The 27,643-nt window shown below is 43.6% G+C and overlaps 1 protein-coding gene across 2 annotated transcripts in view; it reads right to left on the bottom strand.

Annotated features, from left to right (window-relative positions):
• The window catches only part of SLC5A11 (solute carrier family 5 member 11), a 672,168-nt gene that overhangs the window by 354,002 nt on the left and 290,523 nt on the right, over positions 1-27,643 (bottom strand). For both annotated transcript variants that reach the window (XM_069647357.1, XM_069647356.1), the window contains exon 8: positions 19,788-19,868. In XM_069647357.1, the coding sequence (XP_069503458.1) occupies positions 19,788-19,868 (81 nt within the window). The remainder of the gene's footprint in view (positions 1-19,787; positions 19,869-27,643) is intronic.

The raw sequence follows: 27,643 nt of genomic DNA, 5'->3' as shown, positions 1-27,643 counted from the left end.
CCTGGTGTCATGATAACCGGACGGTTTGACTTAATGGAGTCGGAGCCACCTCTGAACTCATTTCTCGTTTGTTTTGGTAATCCTCCTAGAAGACGGACGTGAGAACCTACGTCCTTTCCTGCCCCACCTGTACTAGGGGGAAACACTCCTCGGCCAAACCTTTAGGCACTTTGTACCAAAGTCCCACACCAACGACCTGGGCACACATCTCCACAGATTTTGTGATAGATCTCCCTCCTTCGAATTCATGTACAACCATCAGGGTAACCATTAACAGCTTCACCAAAATGGCACATTCACCCCTTTAAAGAAGCTACCTTCGGCCCCACAACAGGAAATCTTCAGGCTACATGGATTACCGTAAGTAATTACCACGGATAGAGATACACATATACATCACACTTCTGGTCGGCTTTTATGTAAAAAACTGGAGATCAACAGGGCCTTGTCATCAGGATACCATCCCCAGACGAATGGACAGACGGAAAGAGTGAACTATACATTGGAACAATATCTCTGCTGTTTTGTGTCCTCCAATCTCGATGACTGCGTGGATCTCCCGCCCACAGCCGTGTATGATTATAACAATACTAGACATTCGGCAATTGGGATAAGTCCATTCTTTGCTTTGATGGGGTTCCATCCATGTGCTCTCCCTCTGGCCAATCTTCCTTTATCTAATATTCCTTCACTGGATTGCCATCTGCAAAAGATTTCAGAGAACCATAATATGGCATACACCAATCTGAAAAGGAGCAGGCAAAGAACCAAGGAATATGCAGATTGTAATCGCAGGCCGGATCCCACATAGAAACGAGGGGACAAGGTTCGGCTCTCCACCAAATACCTTCCGCAATGGATCCGCCCCTCTAAGTTGGCTCTGAGATACCTCAGTCCTTTTGAAATCAAGGACACAATCAATCCAGTGGCCTATAAGCTCAAACTACCCAGGTCTTGGAAAATGATACACCCTGTGTTTCATGCATCTATCTTAGGGGCATACTTACCAGACCCACCCCTTTTCTCGCACCTGTACCAATCCACCTCAAATACCATCAAACAAAGAGGATGAATACGAAGTGTATGAGATTTGTGACTCTTGCTATTTCCGGAGTGGTCTTCAATATCTCATCCATTGGAAAGGTTGTACACCTGCGGAACACTCTTGGGAACCTGCCAGCCAAGTATTTGCCCCCTGTTTAATTCGATCATTCCACAGGCGCTGCCCGGGGAAGCCCGGTCCCGGATCACATATGAGGGGCCATACTGTCACAGCACCGCGTTATTCCCTATGGAGGAACTGGAAATGGCTACATCCAACAGTGCCATTACGCTCTAGCTATGAGTGTCTGTTAACGCTCTAGTGTTTTTGAAGATGGTCAATGCTACTTCAGTGATCGTCTTCCAGCGATCACTGCATTGCAACCCTATTCCTTGCTTGGCAAACAACGCTAGTGTAAGTAGCTACCCTTTTGCTTCTGTGCCTGCTTTTGCCCTCTTGTTTGCTCCCCTGTTTTGCTCTGGTTCCCCCGATTTCCTTTCTCCTGCTCTGCCTGAGTTCCACTACCGCTCTGCTTTTCCCTGCTTCATTTATTTACCTGTTACTGAGATCTCCTTGCACGCTGGTTCGCCTCTCATCTCAGCACAGCCCACTCCTCTCCGTTCTCTTGGATTACTTGTCATTACACTGTTGCGCATATACTTAAGCTCTGTCCTGTTAATTACTGCTTCCATTGCTTACCCTATTATGGACTTCCAATATTCTGGTAAGTCTGACAGCTTGGCATTCCAGATTAACAACAGGAGCAACATCTCTCCGTTTGGGTTTTTCAGCAGCTGCGTTTTCCCAATCTTTGGACGTCTCCTTTCGCAGTCACTGGAGCAAGTTGGTGATCGCAGACTGGCGCGGTGGCTGCAGAGGGGGAACGCCCTTTTTTCAGCAAGTAGAGTCCATCGGAACAGAGAAGGACTAAAAAGAAGACACATGATCCAACATCTTCACACTCTGAAGATTCAGACCAAGACCCATGTGAGACATTATCGTACATCATGAGCTATACATAACCTATCAAACAGATAGCACATAATAAATATTAGCATGCCTGTATAGCGCCAGTAGAGAGTTCAGGGCCCGCCTTCGTTGCCAAATAAGCACAAAAGTCTTGCCAAATATCATTAGGATGGCAGCTGATAGGGACAGACGAGACATACAGTTCTTCATTATTGTTAGCCCATATGACATCATTCAATCAGGCCAAGAACGCTGGAGGCTCCTTCCAAGTGCATCACATCAGGATGCCCCTCTTGGCCAGCAGGAGCCCGAGGTTAAGAAAACACTGCTGCACCATGGACAACTTGCCTGTGTAACGCAATAAACACTCACATGCTGTGAGATCGAGCTGGTGGTTAAGTATGTCTTCAATGGCTTGACAAACCCTTGCCCAGTTTCCACCCAGTCCGGGCAATCCCACAACATGTGTAACAGAGAAGCATGCAGGTTATGACACCTATGCCATACTTTGGCCAAATCCGGCCTAGAGGAAGGCCATCTTTGATTGGCCCAATTTACTATTGGACTTGGGCTGTGGCCATCTTGGATTCGGCTGATAATCCATTGGCTTGGTTATGGCCAAGGAATGGAGGATGGGGGCAACAGAATGAATTGAAAAAGGTTTGAGAGAAACTCGGCTGAATATCGGCCCCACTGAATGCTTGATGGATGAAACGAGAAATGGAGCTGTAAGTCGACAGCAGCAGAATTCTAGTTTCGAGCTATCATAAATGGACCTACAAAACATGGAAGCAGTTTTGTGGTGGAAGCATGAGTGGGAAGAAAGAAAGTGCACATTATAGCTGGTGCCTCAGTGGCAGACAGACTTGTATAATCATCATCTGTAACCAATACAGCTAGATCTCTTGATGGCCAGCATCTGAGGTATATCGTTTATTACCGACCGAAAGAGAGCAGCACATCAAAGAAACAATATTATTTCCTTGAAGAAATAACAGTTGTGTTTCTGTTGTAGCTTTGTTATATTTTTGGCTATCGCACCAAGAGGACCGTTGGCCATTGGCTTCTGGCTCTGTGAGAAGATCTTTTCCAGAGACTAACTGAAAGAATGTTATCTTGGGGTAGAAAATACATAAGGCACAACCACTCTACGATCCAGGTATATACATGACTCAGATGGAGAACTGAGAGACAATCCCCCACGTTCCTGTCAGCTGTTTCTACACAACACATTCTGGAGGTATTGGAGAGCTGTGATTGGTACGAAATATGGTCTCATAGTGGCCTCTGAGACACAGATGTCGCCACGCTTGCTAGGCTTTGTTCATAAGCCAGTAATGTCTCTCTAGTAGTGGGCAGTTCAGTCCACATTCAATCAGCAAAAAGAAATAAATACCTGGTTAAAGCAATAAAAAGCAGATTTTTCTTCCCCATCTCTATGTGGCTGTAACAGGACATGCCCTGTGGGTCAGTCAGAAGTATCTGTCTCAATGACAAAGGTTTTATTGTTTTTTGGATGTGAATCCACCAGAATTTGAGTGAAGGCTTTCTTGATGGGAGTGAAAGCACAGTCTGCCACCTCAGGCCAGCTAAACATAACCCCAAATTAGGTACCTCAAACACTTTCATGGAATCCAGAGAAAGGTCCTTTGGTGACAGAATTCACACTAGATAGGGAATACTACATGAATTCCTGCTTTCCAGCCTTCACCGACAAATGGCTCCCTTTTAACAGTTGAAGGAACTCTGTGCATGTTGTTCATGTTGCTTTGGTGTCCGACATCCCAAAATATTCAAACTGTGATGATAAGCATGTCCAAGAAGTCTGCATCCATCAACCTTTGGGGTATTGCAGGGACATTGGAAAGTCTGAATGGCATCACCTGCCATTCATAGTTACCAACCGAAGTGGGTACAAAAGGCCACCTTCCACTCATCACACACTTGGTGAACAATGCTTCACTTAAGCCTTTTTTCGAAATATTCTAAGCAGAGAAAAATCGGACTTCCAGTTGTGGAGCTTCAGAAGTGATTGTTGAACATGGTTATGGTATTTCTATTTTCCTTAAACCCCTCCCAAAGTTCCTCCCACCATTGCATGTGGTCAGATTAAGACCTTTACAAATCCAGTTAGTACTTTGACTTCCATGTTATTCTTTTTATTGACTAAGAAGTCAGATTAATTGTTACCTAAAAATCGACTTCCATTTTTTCTCATGGAACTAGTTTACTCCCAAAATGTCAAGTGCTGTGGTATTTTGAGTTCAAAGCATGGAATGGCGTACACATTTTTAAGCTTGGAATTATGACTTCCTATCTCAATATGTTTACAGGGACACTTGTAGGAAGCACGTCTCAAGGCAAGGTTTTGAAAATGACAGCATCACAGATGGTTTCCAAGATAACCCTTATAAGGAGAAGAATATATAATTTCTTGGTGGACCAATGTTTCGTCTCTTTAATAATCTTTGCATAGTCTAGGTTTCTTTTCTTTTACCACGAAAAATAAAGATACTCCTGCAGGAGTACTCATGGGTACATTTAGTCTGCTTGGCAGAATCCCTATTGTATGCACTTTCACTACTGTCTTTTTGACTTAAAACAAGGTATACATTGATCCAAAGGGTACTACTGCCTCAAGTATTAAATTAATACAGAGGCTGGGCTCCCAATGAGGTAAGAAACCATAGGAAGCAGGTTTCTGAAAAATATCAATGAACATGAAATGCATGGAAGATACTCTTGCAATGGTCATGGTTACTATGGGCTAACTAGCAACCTTTGAGCAATCCCAGGGAGCGCTAAACTTATAACCAGAAGAGAGGTTTTCAGACGCCAGCACTACGGAAAAACTAAAGTCTAATAGTTGCATGGTTTATGACATTTCAACTAGGGAATGCCCAATATTACTAGACAATTTGAGAGTGATGTGAGAGGACAATGTCTCATGTTCCTTACAATTATACAACTAATGGGATGTGTCTGACATTTGACTGGGCCTGAGCTCAGAAATAAATCGTCTACCTGGTGAACTGCCTCAGTTTCACCAAGTGCGAATATTGCTCGCAATACAGACACAGACCTTGAACATGTTTTTCCTCCTCTCTTCTTCAGACAAAGAGCACATAATAATTATGGGCCTCATTAAAAGAATGGAAGTAGCCATGGAGCTATTAGCTCCATGGCTACCTCCGTTCCAGGCTCCATTACCGGGTTCCTGCAATGGGGACTTACCGGGTTACTCCGACATAGGAGGACCTGGTAATTCCTCCTTGCAGGAACCCATCCCCATTCTCATTTGAGCCCCCCTAAGGCTCAATGGGAATGGGGAGGGAGGTAATAACGGGCAGATTACATCTGGCCCGTTATTGCCTCCCTCTTCCCCTTGCGGGACCTGGAAAGCACGCCTCGTTTTACCAGGCGTGCGATCTGGGTCCCGCGATGGGAAGCTTGTAATCGGCGCTCTCGGATTGAAGGGGGCCTGTGCTGTACCGGCCCCCTTCATTCTGGCAGTGCCAACCTTATAATGAGGCCCTATGTTTTTACTGGCACAACCCAAAGTGGTCAGGGAAAACACAAGTGGCTATAACACAAAAGGCTGTGTGATTGGCTAAAGGTCCTCAGATTTGTCTTTTCAAACCTTTGCCTCCCTTTTATATAAATCAAAGTTGATTTGCAAGAGCAACTTGGCGGAGTTATGCATTGTGCTTGGTCGAGAAAAACAAGCCAGAACATCCTTAAACTCATTGCTGAGGCAATGCCACCGCAAGGTCAGTAATGTTATTTCTAACCACTAAATATAATCTTTATAATCTACTCAAAGAAATGTATCTTCTTATTGGACATGCCTTGCTGTACCTCATTGAGTTCCTCTTTGATACAACTAATCACATCTGCTTGTTCAAACAATGCTTTCAAATCCACTGCAAAGTTATTGAAATTGTTTAGCTTAGCCTCTGAGGCAATTATCATGAGAGTGACTCAAGCAAGGGTGCTACCACTCAGGTTACTGTTGATATACTGCACGTTGGTCACGTTCAGTGACAAACTGTTAGGACCTGAATACAAAATGAACCATGAAAGCATGCAGGAAGTATTTCAGTTTTGTATGGGTACCATCATAGTTGGACCCACTCATTCTCATAAGTGGAGAATCTAAGGTAATAGTTTTCCTGACAACAACTTCTTGCCAAACAGCAAGAGGTGCATACCTCTAAAGTGGGAGCATGCATGGCCGTCATTGTGTCCAGCCATTGATCCATGTTACATTCTGCATTTCCACTCTTTAGGTGTTGCAACCTGTCAATGGTGGATCAAACAGAAGTGTTACCTTTTTGCTGGACTCCAGATAAAGCTTTTCGAATGTATTGGGTTCTCACACGTATTCCTTATCTTTGATATTTCCAATATCCAGATTGCTGCTTTGGATTTTTTTTTTCAGTAGAGGGTGCTGTGCATCGATGACTGGTCGATGTCGCTCGAGGCTTCTGTCCTGACGTTGAAGTTATCACTGGTATAAGTAGCCCGTTGCTCAGTTCAGTTTTTCCATGCTTCACAGCTTCGGTAACATAATGCTTGGTTCCGTGTCATCTTCGAATTTCTTTGAGTTTTCCTGAGAGAATATCTTCTAGTTTTCGACAAAATGGCTTCCTCATAAGCTCTTACTACTCCACGGGCAAGTTTTAAAAAAATGTGCGACTGTGTAGCAAACATTTCCATGATGGACCCGCACAGGGTGTGCCTCTCGTGTCTAGGGGCAGAGCTTCAGTGTTCGGAGTGCGACAAATGCATGTTGATGACGACCAAGGCCTTGAGGGAGCACAAAGGAAAGTTGGAGAGAGGTAGGCCTAAAAAATCTGTTACCCCGTCGATGAGTCTAAACATTTGCGTTCTCGTTCTCGAAGTGGATCCCATCATTCCTCGTCATCGAGTCATGGCAAAAAGAGGCACCATAGATCGCCGTCCACTTCTTCTTCTTCTAGTTCACCCGAAAGGGTTGTCTGTCCCACGAAACATAATACCACGGCTCAATGGGAAGAATTCAGAATGAGTATGTTAAAGGTCTTCAAGAATGCGGCCTTGCCCCCCTCGAAAGCACCTAGAGGCGATACCCCAGACAAAAAACCTGGGAAGCACAGAAGCCGTGAGTCCTCGACTTCGGCTGTGGAAACTCCTCAAGAGTGATTTAATCGTTCGAGTCGAGAGAAAGCCTCTGTGACACATAAAAAATTGACGTCATTGACGTCGAAGGAAGCCCATTTAACAAAGTCAAATGCTGTGTCGTCAACACCATCGGCGCCAAAATCGAAGGAGGGATCATCAACACCTCGAGTATCAACTTCCTCGACACCGTACACATCAATTCCTTCGACGCTTTCGTCGAAGACCTCGACATTCGTGTTGAAGACATTGACGTCTTTGGAAAAATCGAAGCCATCGACAGTTTTGTCGAAGCCTTCGACGTCATCATCGACGATTTCAACACTGTCAGCTCCCATCATGACGTCAATAGCTCCTTCTTCTTCTCTCCTCCTTTTGAGAGGATTTACACACCAAAACCTTGTTCAGACTACTTTAAAACTCTTTCTTCGATCTATGAGGAGGCAGAGGAGTCAGCTGACGAGGAGAGACCTTTTGGTCTGGAATATGGGACACCTTCTGTCGCGGAAGAACTCATATCTGAACAAGCTGGAATAAAGAAACTGCAGGAATCACTGCATGAGGCAAGTGGCATTGACACTTCCCCCGAAGCTGAGTTCGGTTAAGCAGATCAAGGGGATCATGCGTAAAGCATTTATAGATAGCTCATGTCTAGAGTAATAGTATACATGGGATGGTCCATACCCACACTTTCGAACAGGATGATTTAACTGACATTCTAGATAAAGGACCACAGTAAGACCCTATTGAAGGCTCTTCAAAAGAAGGTAACTCTTAACTGGGAAACACCCGAGGTTATCCCGGTGTTGAATAAAAGGCTAACAGCCAAATATAGAGCTTCAGCCCATTACCCTCCATACCTGTCGAAGCATTCAACACCTGAAAGCTTTGTCGTTCAGGCTGCTTCCCCCTCTGGGAATCAAAATGCCTATCCTACAATCCCACAAGATAGGAACGACAAAAAGTACGATACCATGGCCAAGAAAGCTTTCTCGGCCGGTCGAATGGCGTTAAAATCTGCTAATGCTGCATGCACGCAGGCGAGGTTTACCCACACCGTTTGGGGCTGTATTTCAATGGCAGCTGACCACATCCCCGAAGGGGAGGAACAAGACGGTTTCTAGAACATTATCATGGATGGAAAGGACACTATGTGTGAATCCCTCCAGACCGGTCTCGCCTCTGTTGACAGCATCAGCAGATCCATGGCGGCTAGTATGGTAATCAGCAGATTTGCGTGGTTGCAGAAGTCAGGATTTGCCCCAGCCTTTGAATCCAGACTTCTCAACATGCCCTTTGATGGCAGACATCTATTTGGGAACAAAGCTGATGAAAGTTTGGAGAAGCTGCAAACTTCAAAGGTGACGGCTAAAAACCCTTACAGCTACAATACGGCAAACTCCAAACCGCCCCACAGGTGCATCCTGGAGGGGTAGGTACCTTTGCTATTATCCACATTTGGAAAAGGCAGAGGACAGCCAGCTCACAGAGGCAAAAGACGATTCCCCGTGGTGAACGGGGTAGAGGTACTAAGAACGCAACAGCAGGGGCTGCCTTACCTTCAGTCACTGTGTTAAACGGGATATCATATTGTGCCTCCTTTATTGTATATATTGGCCTAAGCCCAGTCGCTCTGCGAGGAAAACCGCGTTGCAAAGTTCCGATTTTAGATCGATTTAGCCGCCATTTTAGGTCCGTCCGCCATTTTGATTTCTACTCTAAAGTGATTCTGTGTTCTAAAATGGTGGAAAGTGTTTCCCGCTTGTAACTGAGCCGTCCTGCACTTTGTTTGTTAGTTAATGTGTAAACTGTCCGTTGGCCGAATGTTTGGGTCGAGTAAAGAGACCTTGTCCCATGCCTGACTTGTAGACAGAGGATTACCTGCGCCAACAAGTCCGATCCGCGGACATACATCAACCACAATGCTGTATCAATACTGAACGTGGACACTGGCTGAATTGCATTGTATAAGACATGTGTTAGGGCTTATTGTTAAATCTGAGAATACACTGTTGCCATTGCGACTTGTTGACATGTAAACTGAAGATGATCCACATGCATATAGTTGGACAAACTAGATGTGAACTCCGAACGAACTCTAGACCAAGTATCATTAACCTGTAGGGGGGCTGGACATTATAATTGGAAATGTATAAAATGTGCAACTGTTAGACGTCCTTCTCACACCGAAAGGGCTGGTATTCACTGTGATGTACTGAGGGCCAGATAGCTATCTGATACTTTGTTTCTCTGTAAACTGTACAGTCTTAGAATAAAGATCGGTGAATCGTTATAAGCCCGTGTTTGGTGTATTTCCTTTTGGGGTACTCAGCCTCGATATTTCCTCTTGCTTTTACAGATGGCGCCCAAATAGGGACCCTCAAGATTGATGCCATCTCGTTGAAGGTTGACGCGGCTATCGGACCGGGATAGGGCAGTGACAAAGGGGGCCCCTTTCTTGGATGAGACGTGACACCTCACCAGCGCTGCACGACCCGATCCCTGGACGGTGAGCCCGCGGTACGAGACGGGCAGATTTGTTGAAATCACCAACCACGTGGGACCTTTGTTAGTTCTTAGAAATCTGATCAGATCTCCTTAGGATTTGATCAGGTGAGTCGTGACCCAATTCTTAAGTATCCTGATAATTCGTTTTGGCGCATTGCACTCGCAAGTACAATTAATGACTAGGTAACACCAGTATTCTGATATGCCTGGGAAATTGTCTGCCTGCTTCAGGGCGTTATTCCGCAGAAACAGACAATATTTGGAATTTGGCCGACCGGCGCCAATGGAGGGGTCGCCGGCGTGTACTTTGTACTGTAAGCACGGCATTGGTAGTATAGTGTTTAATGATATTTGGCACAGACAAACTAGACATGCTTCCGAACTTCAGTGGCCAATCAATGGTAGTTTTGAAATTCCTCGTATTGAATACTTAGAATCCATATTATTAAAGAAAAAGGCTAGACCTGCAGCATTTGACGTATTACAGAATTGGAAGAAAGAAGCTATGCAGCAACTTAAGAGTAGAGAAAAGCATACGCGCCGTCATATGACGAACGCCGAAAAAGCGTTGTTATATGACCAGAATAAACAGTCTGAGTCAGTTAAGAATATGGATAGGGCTTTTTCATTTGGTATCCAGAAAATGTATCCTCCTAAAGACTTTCATGTATCTGATGAGCTGATCGACAAACTTTTAAATGAACGAAGGCCTGGTGCCACTGTGCCACCTCCGTATGTTCCTATTCCTGCTGTTATTCCTCCTCCCGTAGCTCCTCCTGCTCCTCCTATTGCTCCTCTTAATGTTCCTCTTCCTCCGGCTGTTGTTTCTCCTCTTGTTGTTGCTCCACCGCCTGCTCCTCCACCTTTGCCTGCTGTCACGGGTCCGGTGGGACTGCCTGCTGCACCAGTGATAGCACCTCTATTTCCGAATGTACAAGGTTTGCCTTCTCTCCCTCTTCCAAGTGGTTCTGCACTGCTTGTAGTTGATCGGGGAGAGGGATCAAGAATTGTAACTCGTAATACTGTGTCTCCAGAGAGAAAGCATGAATTGACTGCATGGGCTAGACATTGCATGGAGAGGGGTGAACAAGCTGATGTTTTTGCCCCACTCTATAACTTAGACAGTTTTCCTGAGAAAAACGTTTTTATTGAAGGATTAGGAGTTCATTTACGAATAATGTGGAACAGGTTAAATGACATAGATCTCCCCCAAGGGTTAAGGGATCTGAATACTTTAGCATTTTCTAGAGATACTGCGGAGAAAGTACATGAGCATGTCGAGAGGGTTTTTGAGTATAGAAGGGAGTTGGAAAGGTTATGGAATGAAGATGTAGATGGTAATGGTTTGGACGCTATGTCAGTACAGACACGTTATTTTCCTTGTCGCAAATCGATAAATGAGGAAACACGAATTTGTACGAAAGATGCTGTTAGGTGGATTTCAGACATGTAGATAACTCCTGTTGAAGTATATGACACGTATAGTCAGTATACGCCAGAAATGCAGAGGAAAGTGATACAGGTAATGGTAGAGTACCTGCACGATGAATGTATGAGGAAAAAGATTTGTTGTCCCGCAGAGTTACTGAATATTTATAAGAGGGTTTTTTCGTTTGACACTTCTTCAGCTGCTTTAGCGCTCGATCTAGCTCTGTTGCTTAGTAAGCGTTCGGAATTGCCTACTTCTCAGTTGCCTATGAGAGAGGTTCCTCTGACATTTGTCCCAAAAGTTGAGATTCCAGCTGATCCTGCAACAGGTGCAGTTGCTCAAGACATCCCTGCACATTATGTGTTACAGTTCATTCACATCCCGTTCTCAAGACAGGAAGTGAACACCATTAAACAATCTATTCCCAATATTAGGAAGAATCCGACAGGGTTCTATAAAGAAATAGAGTCTGTTTTGTAATCATCAGTATTTACCTTAAGCGATATTGACTTGTTATTTCCCGTACTCCTGCCTATTGACTTGTGGAAGCAGATTAGGACTGTAGATGATGTACCAGGGTTAGGAGATACATGGGATAACATGGTTAGGCTAGACAGAGAAAGGCCAGCTGACGAGAGACCACCACAGGTAACACTAACTTTGCCTGATAGAATAGTTACGAAATTGAAAGCTATAATTCCAGAAAGAAGGATTATTTGGGACAAGCTTACTGCCTGTGTCCAAGGAAAGTCTGAGGGTGCTACCGAGTTCTTCAATCGGTTCGAACAAGTATTTTCAGATTTCAGTGGACAAGATTTGAGCACAGAGTCTGGGAAATTGCTGCATGACATCCAGTCACAAATTATGTCCTCCAAGAGCGCTTGGCAAGCAAAGTCTCAGTCAGAAGTATTGCATATGGCTCAATACTATGAGAATCGTGTCAATAACGAAAAAGAAAGAGTTGAAAAGAGAAAAGGAGACTTAAAGACAAAAGTTCTATTGCAGCAAATTGTTAGAGGCCCTAGAGGGGGTAATTCACAATTTAGGGGTCAGTATGTTCCACAGGGAAATGTGCCATTGGGTCCTGTAAACATAAACCAGTGTGCTTATTGCAGACAAGAGGGTCATTGGCGTGCACAATGCCCGATCCTCCAGCAGAGGTCGAATAACGCATTTGGTAATATGGGTAGACGATCCAGAGGCTGCCCTGGGGCAGGGGGTCATGGTAGAAGTCAGTTTTCGCAGGATTCGCAGCAACCTTTTTCACAGGATAATCAGGCTTCAAGTGTGGATAATAGAAACATTTTTGATCATCCTTCTGCTGCTTACCTCTCTGAAGAACTTCCTTTCGACGACATTCTGTTTCGCTAGGATTGCCTAAAGCAGGGTTTGGAACCGACGCCTATTGCCATGAATCAGAAAGGTCCCTACGTTGAGATGTTAGTGGGAAATAGGAAACATCTATTCTTCATAGATACAGGGGCACAAAAGTGTTCCATTGACCATTCACGGGTTCCAAACATTCCACTGTCAGGGCAAACCAATGTTTCTGTAGGGTTTTCTGGCACGCCAGTAGTCCGTCCAGTTTCTTCGCCGGTACCGATTACTTTGGGTCCATTTACGGACCACTGTCCATTCCTTTTGACTACAAATTGCAGAGAAAATGTGTTGGGGTTGAATCAGTTGAAGGAATTAAATGCGGTAATTCATTGTTCTTCTGATGGAGTGCGTTTGATGATTTCACCACAGCAACTTTTTGTCTCTCAGTTCTTTACCAGACCTTTGCCGCCGGAATTCAGTGATGTTTCCGGAGTGTTTGTGGGCAACTGATGATAATGATGTCGGTGTTTTGGAAATTGAGCCTGTTAAGATTATTTTGAAAAATGGAGTAAAGTTGCCACGTACTCCCCAGTATAAGATCTCGGTTACGGTGAGCAAGCTTTGAAATGCATAGTCTCCGATTTTGTGCATCGTGGGGTGTTTGAGGAAATTGCAGGTAGTTTGTGCAATAGTCTGATTTTGCCCGTGTACAAAAAAGGTGATAATGCAATTCCTTTCCATTTCATTATTGATTTACGTGCCATCAATAAGATCGTTGCTCCACAATTTCCCATTGTACCCGATGTGACGACTATACTAACTATGATTCCGGCTTCAGCTACTCACTTTAGTGTTGTGGATCTAAAGAACGCCTTCTTTAGTATTCCTATACACAAAGACAGTAGATACTTGTTCGCGTTCACCTTAGGGGGACGCTCGTTTACCTTTACCCGTGCGCTGCAAGGTTACACGGAGAGTCCTAGTATCTATAGTAGGGCTTTGAAAGAGCAGCTCGACACACTCGAGTTGCCTACCACTTGTACACTGCTTCAGTATGTAGACGATCTACTCTTAGCTGCTGACTCAGAGAGCGCCTGTAAGGAGGGCAGTGTGTTGTTGCTTATCCACTTAGCACAACATGGACACAAAGCTTCACTTAAAAAGTTTCAATATTGTCGACAGGAGGTCGCCTATTTAGGCTATCTCCTGTCAAAGGAGGGAAGAAGGTTGACGCCTGAACGGATAAAATCATTTCTAGCATGTATGTCCCAAATACACAGAAGGAAGTCAGAGCCTTGATAGGAATGGCTTCGTACTGTAGGCAGTGGATCCCAAACTTCTCCTTAGTGATTAAACCAATGTTGGCTTTGACGAAGAAGGGCATTTCTTCGCCATTGCCGTGGAACTTGGAACACCAGCAAGCATTTGATCGGCTAAAGACTGCATTGTGCTCGGCACCAGTTTTGGGCACACCAAACTATGAAAAGGCCTTTGTGTTGTATGTGCATGAACGTAATGGATGTGCTTTGGCTGTATTAATGCAGGAACATGGAGGGAAGGCTACTTTTCTTCCGCCCTTGATCCTGTTGCATGCGCTCTGCCAAGATGTTGGAGAGCTGTCACTGCTGCAGCTGTGTCTGTAAAACAGAGTGAGGGAATGGTCCTAGGCCATGCTTTAACCCTAATGGTACCTCACTCTGTAGATGTTCTATTAAACAGAACACAAACGCAACATCTCACCTCCGCACCATTAACAAGATACAAATTGATCTTGTTTGCTCTGCACATTAAAATTCGGAGATGTTGTGTTCTCAATCCGGCTGAACTTTTACCTTTCCCGCAAGGTACTGCTTGGAGTGACAAAGAGTCACATAACTGCCTTTACACTACAGAGCAAGAGACAAAAGGCAGAATCGATCTAAAAGATACTCCTTTGAATAACCCACAAGGGGAGCTGTTTTGCGATGGCTCCTGTTTCAAACTCTCGGATGGTACATCCACAGCTGCTTATGCAATCACCACATTGAGCACGGTCGTGGAGACCAAAAGAATCACGCATAACTCCACGCAGGCCGCTGAGATTATAGCATTGACCCGAGCTTGTGAACTTTCCTAGGGCTTACCGTAAATATATATATACTGACAGTCAGTATGCCTTTGGGGTGGTTCACAACTTCGGCAGACTTTGGGCAGAACAAGATTTCTTGACCTCACATGGCACTAAAATCCAGTATGACTCCTTGATAGTATGGTTACTCTCAGCGCTTGGAGTCCCTATTCAGCTAGCAATTATGAAATGCGCAGCACATCAGAAGATTATAGATAATGTAGGAAAAGGGAACGCTTTTGCTGACCAGATAGCCAAACAGACTGCCACTGATCTCTCTTCAGAAATGTGTACTTCAAGGGAAACCACAAATGCCTGTACTTTGGATAAGGGTATTGAATCTGTGAAAAATATTCAAGCTGATGCCACGTTAGAAGAATCTAAGAAATGGGCTGAGGGTTTGGCAAAATTGGATGAAGATGGGTGTTGGGTGGACAAACTAGAGGGGAAATGGTTACTGCCTGATGCATACGTTATGATGATGGTTGTTTTGGCTCATGGTCCCACCCATATTTGTGCACGTAAAGTCACCAAAATTTTGCAAAATGTGTGGGTAAATGATAAAATCTCTAAAGTGGCCGAGGGCTTTGTCCAAGGGTGTATGATTTGTCTGCAACATAATGTGGGGAAGGGCACATCGACTCCTAGGGGTAGTTTTGGTCCACCTTCTGTCCCCTTCGAGGTAATCCACTTCGATTTCATTGAGATGGAGCGTTGTAATAACTACAAATACGTATTGGTTGTTATCTGTGCTTTTAGTAAATGGGTTGAAGCATTTCCTGTCAAAGATGCCACAGCTATGACAACAGCGAAGACCATGCTGAAGGAATATTTTCCTAGGTTTGGTTTGCCAAGAGTCATCTGGTCAGACAATGGTCCACATTTTATCGCTGCTGTAATTCTGCAGATATGCGCGGGATTACAGATCGATAAACGGTTCAATTCGGCTAGACACGCACAGAGCGCTGGTTTAGTAGCTCGCTAAGATGTATGCCGGCACCAAACTAAAATGGCCAGACGCCTTACCGTCCTCAGAGAAGCGCTCCTTTCACCGGCGGGATGCTCCTTTTTTAATGGCCTTTGGTATTGTGCTGGAGGTGTAGGTACAGATGTAGCTGGTGGTGTGAGGCTCCAGGTACTGTATCTCGAGGATTGCAATGGATTGTGTTGTTCAAGATGGCCACCGTAGCATTTCCCGTTCCGGCGCAATGAGGTTACAAGCACCCCTGCCAGAAGCAGCAGGCCGGAGAGCTCACCATCAATAAATACCAGGTGAGCCTTATGGGCGGGTACATGCCCACAGAAAATGCACCTTGGGTACAAGGGTTTGAGAGGTACTATAGTCACCGAGCAGCGCACTCACCTTTTCTCATATCCGCACAGGAGCAGAGTCACCAATTGTCGCAGTCCACAGCCTATCCACAGGGGGAGAGATCCAACGGGGGTGATCACATTCCTGGGAGGGCTGCAACCGTGCCCCAACGCCTCTGCAGAGACCAGGTGAGCGTAACACAGGCGGAGCACAGTCTCCCATGAGTGGGAACTAGCTCAGGAAGTCCTTCAAGAGATTTTCACCCTTTGGGGAACCCCGCAAATGGTTCTGTTCGCCTGCCAGTGCGAACAGGAAGTGCAAACTGTACTGCTCAAGGGAATTTCCCCCAAGAGGAGCTCTAGGAGACGTGTTTGTGGTGTACTGGGAATTTCCACTTCTTTACGTGTTTCCTCCAGTCCCCAACATTCCTCATGTAATCAGGAGGTTCAGAAGTTTCAGGAAAACCATGATCCTAATTGCCCCAGAATGGGCCAGGAGGACGTGGCACCTGGACCTTCTGGACATGTTCATATGCCCTCCAATTCGTCTTCCACAAGAGGGTTGGGTTCTCCATCCGGATATTAGGACTCTCAGCCTTCACGCATGGTTTCTGAGATGCTGAAATACAAAGATTGGGACCTCCCGGATGACGTAATAGAGGTTTTGCTTTTGGCCAGAAGGCCAGCAACCAAATCCTTATACCGCTGCTGTTGGAATACATTCTGCAGCTGGTGTAGGGATAAGAATGTTGACCCTTTCTCGTGCAATATACCAATGGTGTTATCCTTTCTGTTGCACTTGGCAAATTTGGGGCTCCAGATTGGAACGATAAAAGGGTATCAAGCAGCGCTTTCCATCTTCAAGCATACTGCTGAGGAAGTCTCCTATTTTAAAATTCCTCTAGTTATTCAATTCTTAAAAGGATTGACTAATGTTTATCCTGCAACTCCTTTTCAGGTTCCACTGTGTGATCTAAATTTAGTTTTGAACTGTCTAATGCGCACTCCTTTTGAACCTCTTCATTCTTGCCCATTAAGATGCCTTACATTGAAGACAGTTTTCTTAGTGGCTATAACATCAGCCCAAAGGGTGAGTGAGCTACAGGCTTTATCCTGCAAGCCTCCTCACACTGTTTTTCATAAAGACAGAGTGGTATTGAAAGTGAAGCCTAACTTTCTCCCTAAGGTGGTTTCTGAATTTCATATCCCGCAGACAGTAACCTTAAAATCCTTTTATCCTTCACCGCACCCGAGGAAAGAGGAAGAAAGGCTTCACAAACTCGACCCTAGGCATGCATTGAGCTTCTATATTACCAGATTAGTAAAATTGAGACAGAATTATCAATTGTTTGTGGGGTACACAGGTCATAAATTGACACTAGCCATCACCAAACAAACCGTCTCTAGATGGATTTTTTAACAATTTGAGAATGTTACAAATTCCCCAGATCCCCCAGAACATTTAAGGGCTCACTCCACCAGGGGTATCGCAACTTCGTCTGCTTTACAGAGCGGAGTTCCCATAAAAGTTTGTGCAGCTGCCACATGATCCTCTGCACACACCTTTACAAAATGCTACCGTCTGGATTCCTCTACTACCCGAGAGTCTGTTTTTGGAAAGGCAGTTCTGCACTCAGTGCATTCTTGATGACTTCAAGTTTACTTTCTCCTCCAAATAATGTTACTGCTTTGGGAGTGTTTCAAAGATAAGGAATATGTGGGAGGACACAATCCATTCGAAGAACAAGTTATTTACCCATGGTAATGTTCTTTCAACTGGATGTTCCTCCCACATATTCCTTATCGCCCTCCCATCCTACCCCGCAGTAAAACTTCCCTTGTAGTTACAGTCTGCGCTCTCTCAAAGTTAGTAAACTTCCACTCAGGAAAATGCTTCGCTCTTCAAAACAGAATTGAGAAACGGACGCTGCGCGAGCTACTTATACCAGTGATCACGCAGACGTCAGGACGGAAGCGTCCGAGCGACATCGACTCGACCAGTCATCGACGCACAGCGCCCTCTACTAAAAAAAAGTTTCAAAGCAGCGAGCTGGTTATTGGAAATATCAAAGATAAGGAATACGTGGGAGGAACATCCAGTCAAAAAAAAAGAACGTTACCATGGGTAAGTAACTTGTTTATCTTGTTCCACAGCAGTGTTAGCACTATGATAGTACAATAAAGTGGTACAAAAAGGTGGCGTCATGGTGGTCGTGAGTTCACAAACCAGTGTAGAAAAGCCACATGTAAAGCACAATAACACCTTGAGGACCCAAGTGAGAAAACAATGAAATCTAAAGCTGAAGCCAAGGAAAAATGGGGAGACATGAGGGGGATAGGAATCAGTAACCAAGAATGGAAGAAAATAACAGAAGACTAGTAAAAGTAGCAAAGAGTGTGATGAACAAAATTAGAGCCAAGGCACAAGACGTGATGAGACAAACAGAAGAACAGATAGCAACTCTTTTGTAGTGCACACTTATTTAGCCCTATTCCCTGACAACCCAAAAGAGAAACAAAGGAGTCTATCATGGATTGGGTTAACTCATTAGTGGACATGAGGGGCAGCCGTCTTGGATTGGTTGGTGCTCCAAAGCAATGGGAAAGTCCATCTTGGACTGGGCCGCTAGCTTAGGTCTTCTATGCTGTGTCTGATGATGCAAGCACACCCTTTGGTCTGCATACTTCAACACAGCAATGAAGGCTGCATCAGGGCCGAAGGTACAGAATCTGCCTGTTATTCGCTGATTTTTCTTGTTGAGAGTATTTACCCAAGGTTAGGCAGTAAAACAAACAGTTAGATTGCGTATCTGGCGGGCAGACTGGACACACTGGTGAAATGAGCAATCAAATCAAATTCTGAAGTGGCATCCCGACTTTCCCCACATTTGTGGGAGGTTTTTGGAGCGAATCACCAAAGTTAATATTCTTAACCAGTAACCTCGCTGAGGAACAACACGTGAACCAGATGACCTTGAATAATTGGGCCTTAGCCTTTTAACCTTAAGCTAAAATGTCTCACTTTGAAGGTCTGCAGGTCTAACTGGACAATTTCTGAAATTTAGACAGTACACAACACTAATCATTTTAAGAGATATAGTCAAGTATATCATTGTTCATATGCCTTTTCTCTGTGATTTATTGCTGGCCTACAATATTGATGCCCTCATTTATGCATTATGTGTAACATGTACTTTTGTAATTGTGCTAACACCTCTACCAGGGTCTTGACAGAAAGGCACTGTCTATGATACTGTAAACAACTCCTGGAAACCGAGATAGTGCCGACCATATAACCCATGATAATGAGATCATGCAAACAGAGGAAAATAGCCAGGTGCCAAGAGGCCCTGCTAATGTAGTGGTTGTACTATATATAACATCTGTTCTGTTTGGTTCTCAGAAAGTAGGCCGTGATCCCTCTTCATGACTATATGGTGAATGTTTCGTTCTCTCCAATCGCAAGCATGCATGTATGGGTTTCGCATAAACATCAACATAATCACAATTGGCACTGTTATTGGGCCTCTCACTGGAGGGACCATATATGGAGACTATGGTGTCCACTATCAAACTTGACTAGGTTTGAAGTGCACTTGGAGGCCGTGAGGACAAGGTTTACCGTTTTGGAGGACTTCACTCACAATATGGGTTGTGAAGAAAACTCAGTTACTATAGTTCACTGAAAGATTTCAGTTGAGTGGGAAAATTGGGATCGATTGCCAAAATCGAACCTAGTTAATAGGTTTGGGATGGAATTTGAGCTTAGAAGTGGCTAAATGATTTGGGGAAGATCTAGTCAGTTTAGTGATTACGTGTTCATGCACTGTGATCAACAATTAAACACACGTTTGTGTACATGAAGGTCTTAGTGATCAGATTGTCTGCTGTCCTCTTGAGGCAGGAAATGCTATGTTTAGAGGAGACACATGTATACTCACTGAAGGCCATGAGGATCAGCGCCCCAATCAGCATGATGACCGTCTGTAGCGTGTCCGTGTAGATCACAGCTGCCAACCCACCTACCGTTGGGAAATGCAAACAAGTGTTACAGTTGGACATAGTGATACATAGTGACACATTTGGCATTATCCCATGCTGTCCGCCCTATCCCTCCCCAGTGGAACAGCCTCCACTGATGCCCCTGGGCGACCGTGCGCTAAATAAGTTTAATAAACCTAGCATAACATAACTGGCCTTTTTTGAACAATTGGATTTGTGGACGTAGACTGGGCACCTCTGTGACAAGAACTATTACTGCAAACGGGGTACACATGTACGTGAAGAGGGGCGTAGGTCACGTATCTCTCGAATGGTAGGGGGTTTTGCCAAAAGGTGTATAAGGTGACGTGTTACTAGTGGTATTGGTCTACACATACATGGGTACAGCCATTAACCAGTGCAATCCTGAAAACACAAATAAAGGGGGTGAGTTTAGAAGAGAGGGAGGACATGGGGACCATGTAAGTGGATGAGTAAATCATATTTGTTCTTTTCCAAAAAAACATGTATGTTTCGACATATTTTAGAATTTGGATGGCAGGCTCTGCTGCCTGATGTCACACTATGGGCCATCATGAAAAGTGTAAACCTTTCTATGCAGCTCTATATTTTCACCAGCTGTACCCACGCAGATCTAGCACTCTCCCCTTTTCTCTCTGTGCTCTCTTTCTCTCGTGGTCTCATTCTGTGTCACTGTTGATCTCTATGCACATGAGACTCACGTTGTCAGGTGCGTGTTTCCTAGATCCTCACTAGTCATGGCTGCAACAACAGCATGACCAGAGAAAAAACACAGATATCTTGAAGCAGGAGGGGCTGGTGTGTTTATAATCTTTAAAAGTAGAATCAGAGCAGTAGCGACAGTAGCATCCCCGATGTAGGGACCAGCCTTGCATTTGTAGACATACATTGTCATTGTGGTGTCCTGCAGGAATGTTGTCACCACACTGAGTGTGCATTGTACATGTGTGGGATGATGAGGGGGGCGCAGATAGGTTCTGCAAGAGGTGATGGGGGCCTGACATACATTGTAAACAAGTTTGCTTGGTTATTTCTATTTTGTGTTACTTATTGGTGTTCGTGCATGCTGTAAGAAATCAAATATGAGTGTTCAGCAGAACTACTAACTGAGGTGGTCAACACACAACATTATACATTGCCGTGGTGATCTCAGAAGAAAACGATCATTGTTTGTAAGGTGAGCATGACCTTTTCCAAGCAGCAAGAGCATTTTGAAGACAAAACTGTGTGTACTTAATGCAAAAGCAGCTATTGAAAAAGGAACTGTTTTAATTATTTAAAAAAGGCAATTTTAAAATTGTACAATGCTCATTTCTAATGATCACTTCCAGTATCCATTGTAGTCCTAATAATAACTTTGCACTTGTCTTACTGAACAAAGTACAGTTAAAACCTAGAAAAACCACACGAACTATGTTTTAATAGAAGTACAGTTCCCAAACTGCAGACATCCTTTGAGTATTATATGTATATAAGTTGTTGTAGACTTGCCGGATGACACAAATTTGACATTTTTTCATGGCGAATTTGCATTTTTTAAAAATATATTTCTATTGGATAAAATGTTCATATTATGATGGGCCCTGGTTTGTAGATTATGGTGGCGTAGATACGTCCTGCTCCTGAACCAACAGAAGCAGGCTGTATCTACGCAACCATAATCTACAAACCAGGGCCCATAAAGAGCCCAGCTGTTATACACAGAACAGACCGTATAAATACAACACAGGACCCCACATGGGGCAAGAAACCACCTACATTAGCCTTGAAAAAGACCTACAGGTCGAAACACGTGTCGGCTGACCTTAATTGGGACCATGAGACCACACCAATAAGCAACCTGTTAAATAAAATCCTCCACTTATCACAAAACGCAAAAACAGCATGGAAACCCCATTCTTTATAAAAAAACACCCAACTGCGAGGTATCCAGGAAAACTCCTCCCTTTTCAGTGAACAACTGAGGTGTGGGCTTCACCTCAAAAACGTATCCTGTGATCTTGCACCATAAACAACAAACGCACCATAATAAAGAACTGAGCATAGCAAGGTCAGTTTCAAACCTAGGGCCCCAGTACAGTTTTCTTATTTAATCAAATGATTACAGGAGACATAATCCATCAACAAGGAATCACAACACCGTCATTAATCCATAATACATAGAAGATAAGTGGTCTACATTTTGCTGCCCCATTGTCTCTTATTGAATCAATCAAGGGCTCTCATGTTTTACAGTATTTTGGGAATGTATTGCTGAGAATTGGCCCGATCTTCTACATAGACACAACTTGCCAAATATGGTACCAATGCCATCATACACTAACAAGTATATACTCTGTCGATGTCTGGAACTGAACAATTGACAGCTGTGCAGAAATCAGAATTCCCATAACCAAGGCACTTCCCGTTTTAGCAAAATAACTTGCATCTTGATCTACATCACCTTGAAGTGCAATAAGAGGGTTAGGAGGGAGGTGGATCCCTGCTATTTGCCTTATCTGGACCAGGACCTCCCTTCAGTATAGTATTATGTTCCAACAGGCATGCCATATATGTCCAAGGGTTCCATTCTTCTCTCTCTCGGACATAATATTTTGTTCAGCCAGACAGATGTTAAATATCATTGTCGGAACAGTCTTAAACTGTTTTCTTGAACGTGCATGCAAGCAGAGAAGGAAGGGGCGTGTGTGTGTGTGTGTGTGTGTGTGTGTTTGTGTGTGTCTGTGTGTGTATGGGGAGTCAATCTTCACCACGCATTATGTAATATACCTATAAGCGGGATGGTATACACAGGGAAGTGTTAGCGAACCAAGTGTTGCAGTCAGGTAAGTTCAATGAGTTTCTTTATTTCCTATACACGAGTGTACATATCAAAGCCCCTACACTGAATCTCTCCCCATTCCACTCATCCTCAACTGCTGTTCCCAGCATGTTATCCCTCAGAATATTTCATAGTTCTTCCCTGGAAGTTACACACTGCAGAGACTATTACATAACAAATACAATTACATAACACATCTCCTTTTCTTTTACTTGAAGAAGAAACCTCTTCACAACTCTTCTCAGGTTCCACACTTGCCCAGATACCAATCTCCAGCTCCCCTGAGCAATTTCACCACGCTTTTGGTAGGTCCAAATTTGACAGCTCCTTAATGTCCACTTGCACTCTTTTTCACTCTGACCAAGTCTCCTCCACTTACAGTTAACGGTGTTTTACGCATTTGAGTCAATGATACCTTTCCTGAGCTATTTCCTTGCTTTGGCACATCTGCTCCTCTACAACTTTCACATCTATGTCAACTATCCTCCTCTCTCAAGCCATGGAGCACACACAAGTATATGCCATTTCCTACCCCTCTTTAACTCAAAGGGGATTACTCTTGTCACAGCATGAGGAGGCATACACAATCCTTTAACTCTCTCCAACACTGCTTCCTTTCTACTGGTAGACCACATCCTCGCAATACACACACTCTCCATAAAGCACCATTTGATCCTTTCCACCACACCATTTGTCCATACCATGTCTCTAAAAATACTGTTCTACTTCTGCATGTACAAATTGCAGTTCATCGTCCATCAGAACACTGTATGGTATTCCTTCCCTAGCTGGCAAACACCTCTTCCAAAAATGTTATCATCACTCTGGTACTAGTTTCTTTCACAAAATTCACTTCCACATATTGTAAGTATAAGTCTCCCATCACAATTACAAACCGTCCTTCATATTTTCCCATCTCCAATGGGACGAGAAAATCCATCGCCACTTCTTCCCACACTCCCTTTGGTAGTTCAGCCACAGCCATTGGTTGTTCTCAATCCATTCCAAACGTTCACATCCCTCACACCTGTATAGTATTCTGTTTTCTACACTCAGTTCATTCTAAACTGCCCAGAATCTCATTTCTTCCTCTTTTATCCCTGATTTCCTTGGTCAGCTGTTCTCCATAAATTCTATTACTTTCTCATTTGTCACATCATTTCGACATTTGGCCACCCATTCCTTTTGCCCTATAACACCATTCTGCATGACAAATACTTGTTCCATCTACATTTCCTCCTGCCCTCCTGTCACACCCTCCATTTGCGCTCATGACAAATGATGCAAACAGACATTTTCTTAGCCAGATGCCACTTCAATTTCAAAGTCATGACATTGTAGCCCTATAATGCAGCCTACAAGTCATCGTTGAGTGGCTTGTGATTGGTTGTCACACTAAATCTGGCACCCCATACTAATGTTTTGAACCTCCGCACTGCGCCAAACATCAGAGCGTTTCCTATTCACTGACCACCTCACTACCATCTTCCTTTTGTTGGGACACTACTGTCCCCAAACCTACCTCACTAGCATCTGTAGTGAGGATTGTCTTCCTCATTGCCTCAAACTGCCACAACGGCTTTGCTAAATCAGTCTCTTCCTTGATCTGCTCAAAGTCTTTTGAGCACTGGTGGTTCCATGTAAACTCCTCACGGTCTCTTCACCCTGTTCTTGACCTTTCCGCCATTTTAGAGATGTTTTGGACACATTTCTGTATGAAATTATATTAGTCAGAGAAAAGACATGAGTTCTACCTTGGACCATGCCTGTTTCATTGATTTAATTGTGTGTACCAACTCCACTTTCGGGCTAACCCCTTCCCTGGAAATGCTATGACCTAAATACTTGTGTTATGTGAATGTGCGCTTTTCTTTCGTAGGGGTCAGTGCTGGCTCACTGAGAATTCCCCACACTTTCCTTTAGGCTTCATAATGTTCCTTCATATCTTTCCCACACACACATATATCATCTTGGAAACAATGCCCATTTTTCACACCATGAAACAATTTAATCAGAACTTTCTGAAATATCAACGCTGCCAACACTAACCCAAACGGCCTATGCCTGCATTGAAAATAACCATTATGTGACATAAACACGGTTAAAGGCCCCGATCTTGGGTGTACGTCTACTGGATTATAGCCTGACGCTATATCAAGTTTTGTAAAAACACTGCACTCCCTACTTATACCAGACATCTCTCCCATATGTGATGCTTACTGTGTTTTCACTGTGGCTAGTTCAAACCTGGGCATTTTCCCGGAGGTTTATTCCCCACAGGTGTTTTGCCGATTTTTAAACAATGTATATATATATGTGTTGTGTGTTTGGGGTGATTGGGAGGTGTTGGGTAGCAGGTTGAGGTGGCAGCGACAGGTTAGATGGGGGGTTGGATGTGAACCTGCCCATTAAAAAAAGAATCTGCAAAAATGGCTGCGGTGAAAACACCACAGTCAAAATGGCTATGTGGAAAATAGCCACAGTGAAAACACATGAAACCCTTTTTGGTAATGGATGACGCTCCACCAAAATGCCCTTATTCAGCAGCTGCCTCACATCCCTATTGGGCTTACTCACCACCACCATTGGTGATACCCATTTAACTGCTCCTGCTCATTCAATAATCCCTTCTACTTCATCTGAAAACACATTTGGATACTCTCCTGCTTCACTCACCCTTTCATATTTCTCATTATCTACCTACACGTGTTCCCTAGTATTGGGATCTGGTCTTATTTTTTATTTATTTTTTGTCCTCTCCTACTCAAAAGTGCCACCCCTTTCTTTGTACCATATTCCTTGCACATTCACTCCCTGCCTTTGAATCCTAATGTTGCAAGAAAATATCCCAGTAGATCCTCCAACTTTCCACCCCATATTCCCTCCCAAACTTTGCATGATATCAATTTCACTTTGGCTTCTGAATCCGCCATCATCTCAAGTTGATAAATGTGGTGCAATTGTTGCATTAATAATGGAAGATTACATAGAAGAATGTAACAGATAATGGAGAGATGCCACTATCTGCCACCCAATTGCAGCTGACACGACTTCATTTCTATTAGACATCAAGGAAATGCACTTTGCAATAACTAGGGGCCATCAGTGGATATCAGTCCAAGTGTCAGATTGTTTAGTACAGTCTAACCCATGCATAACAATTCGACCACAATAACCATCCAGGTGTAACAATTATAACACATTTATTTTTACTGTGGGGAGGATAGCTCAGGGGCAAGGCACTCTTCTGGGAACTATTCAAACCACAAAAAGAGGTAAAGGGATATACAACCAGCAAGCATACCCTTTAAACTGAAGGGATCAACCCTTAATTCTATGAAACACAAGGCTTGTGGTTGTTATTGCTACCTTGCTCAGGAGATTTCTAATCCATTTCCGACAGACCAAATACTCTTCTGGGAAACAAGACAGTGCTGAGCAGTATGGGACAAATACCCAGCCCTATCCTTAGAGGCCAGAGTACAGCATGAAGCACAATATAAAAAAGGTATTTTATTTATTTGTATACTTTATTTCAGCATACTAACTTTAAAGATCAATATTACAAACACATTACAGTTATAAATACACAGTCACATAGTCAAATTGTTCAAGAGAAGGTTAATATGACTCTCTATAGTGCATCTTTCCACATGTGCCATGTATCTAGACATTATTCAGTATGAGTGAATCAGGTATGGCACATTCCCAGCCCTTATTTCTACTACCTTAATTACTTCCAAGCTTCATGAAAAAAAATTGAAATCTATTTTGTAATGGATCGTAACTAGTGCTCTTAGGCGCATCTCATTTATTTCATAGAATCTCCGGAAACATTTTGTCTAATTGACCAAGCACAATACAGGAACTGAGCAGTTTTTATTATAATAGCAGGTTCATCAGAGGATCTGCAAAAATTCTCCACCTCTGTCAAAGCCCTAATGCATACAGTCCGGAGTGTATATTTTAGGAGATCAGCCTAAACTATACTGTATGCGGGCCAGACAAACATAAAATGTTAGATCTTTTTCACTGTATCTACACAAAACCAAAACAGGCAGCCCTGTCCCTTACTTCCTGTGGGGATAATCCCAAATCTGAATTTCAAATATATCTCCCTTGTGCTGACTGGGTAAATGTTACTCAAGTAACTTTCCAGGTCTCCAGTTGATTTTGTGGACATGTCTAGGCGACCGCTAGTGCTTATGGTAGCCTTGTCCACATAATATTTCCAAGCCATTACCTTCAGGGCCTCCTTAACCAGCTGCTTGGAATTTTTGGTAATCGACTCAGGTCTAGATCAAAGGTTCTGGAGTCCCAATTTATAGGCAATTTTGTTTTACTTGTTTGGCCCAGAAAAATGACCCATATTCCCGCTTATTGTATATGTCTGTAATATTCTCTTTAGTTGTCTGCAATGACAAAATATTACAGAGCCATCTTCAATACAATAAATGTCTGATGCTTATCTTTTTGTCTATGTCTATGTGACCTAATTCTAGATAGGTGACTGCATTCGGCACATTTTTTGGGATACCTAACACTCTTTTTAGAATGCTATCCTCTGATCTTATCCGTTTTTAATTTAATTCATCCCTCTTAGCTAAGACCCATAAAAGGCACCCATAAATGCCTGCTTATTGTATACTTCCATAATTACTGAGATAGATTTATTTTCCATGCTTGCCCCAAACTTGGTGACCATTTCTGAGGATGTCACCAGTGAGATGTTACGTTTGTCTTTCTGAGCTTTCCATACCCGAAACAGTCTAATCTGAGTCCACATGAATTGTTCAACAATCTTGGTCACAGACAATTCTAATTTTAGCACTGTTACTTTGCTATTTTTAGACCGAAGACCATTGCTTTAGTTTTAGCTACCTTAACTCTAACCCTTTCTTTTTGCATAGATGATGGAATCCTTCAACCTGTTTCTACATTCCTAAAGGGGTT

This window comes from Ambystoma mexicanum, chromosome 2q (genome assembly GCF_040938575.1).
Source record: "Ambystoma mexicanum isolate Mex_15411 chromosome 2q, UKY_AmexF1_1, whole genome shotgun sequence".
Taxonomy (NCBI): Eukaryota; Metazoa; Chordata; class Amphibia; order Caudata; family Ambystomatidae; genus Ambystoma; species Ambystoma mexicanum.
This window is presented reverse-complemented; position numbering and strand designations above follow the sequence as displayed.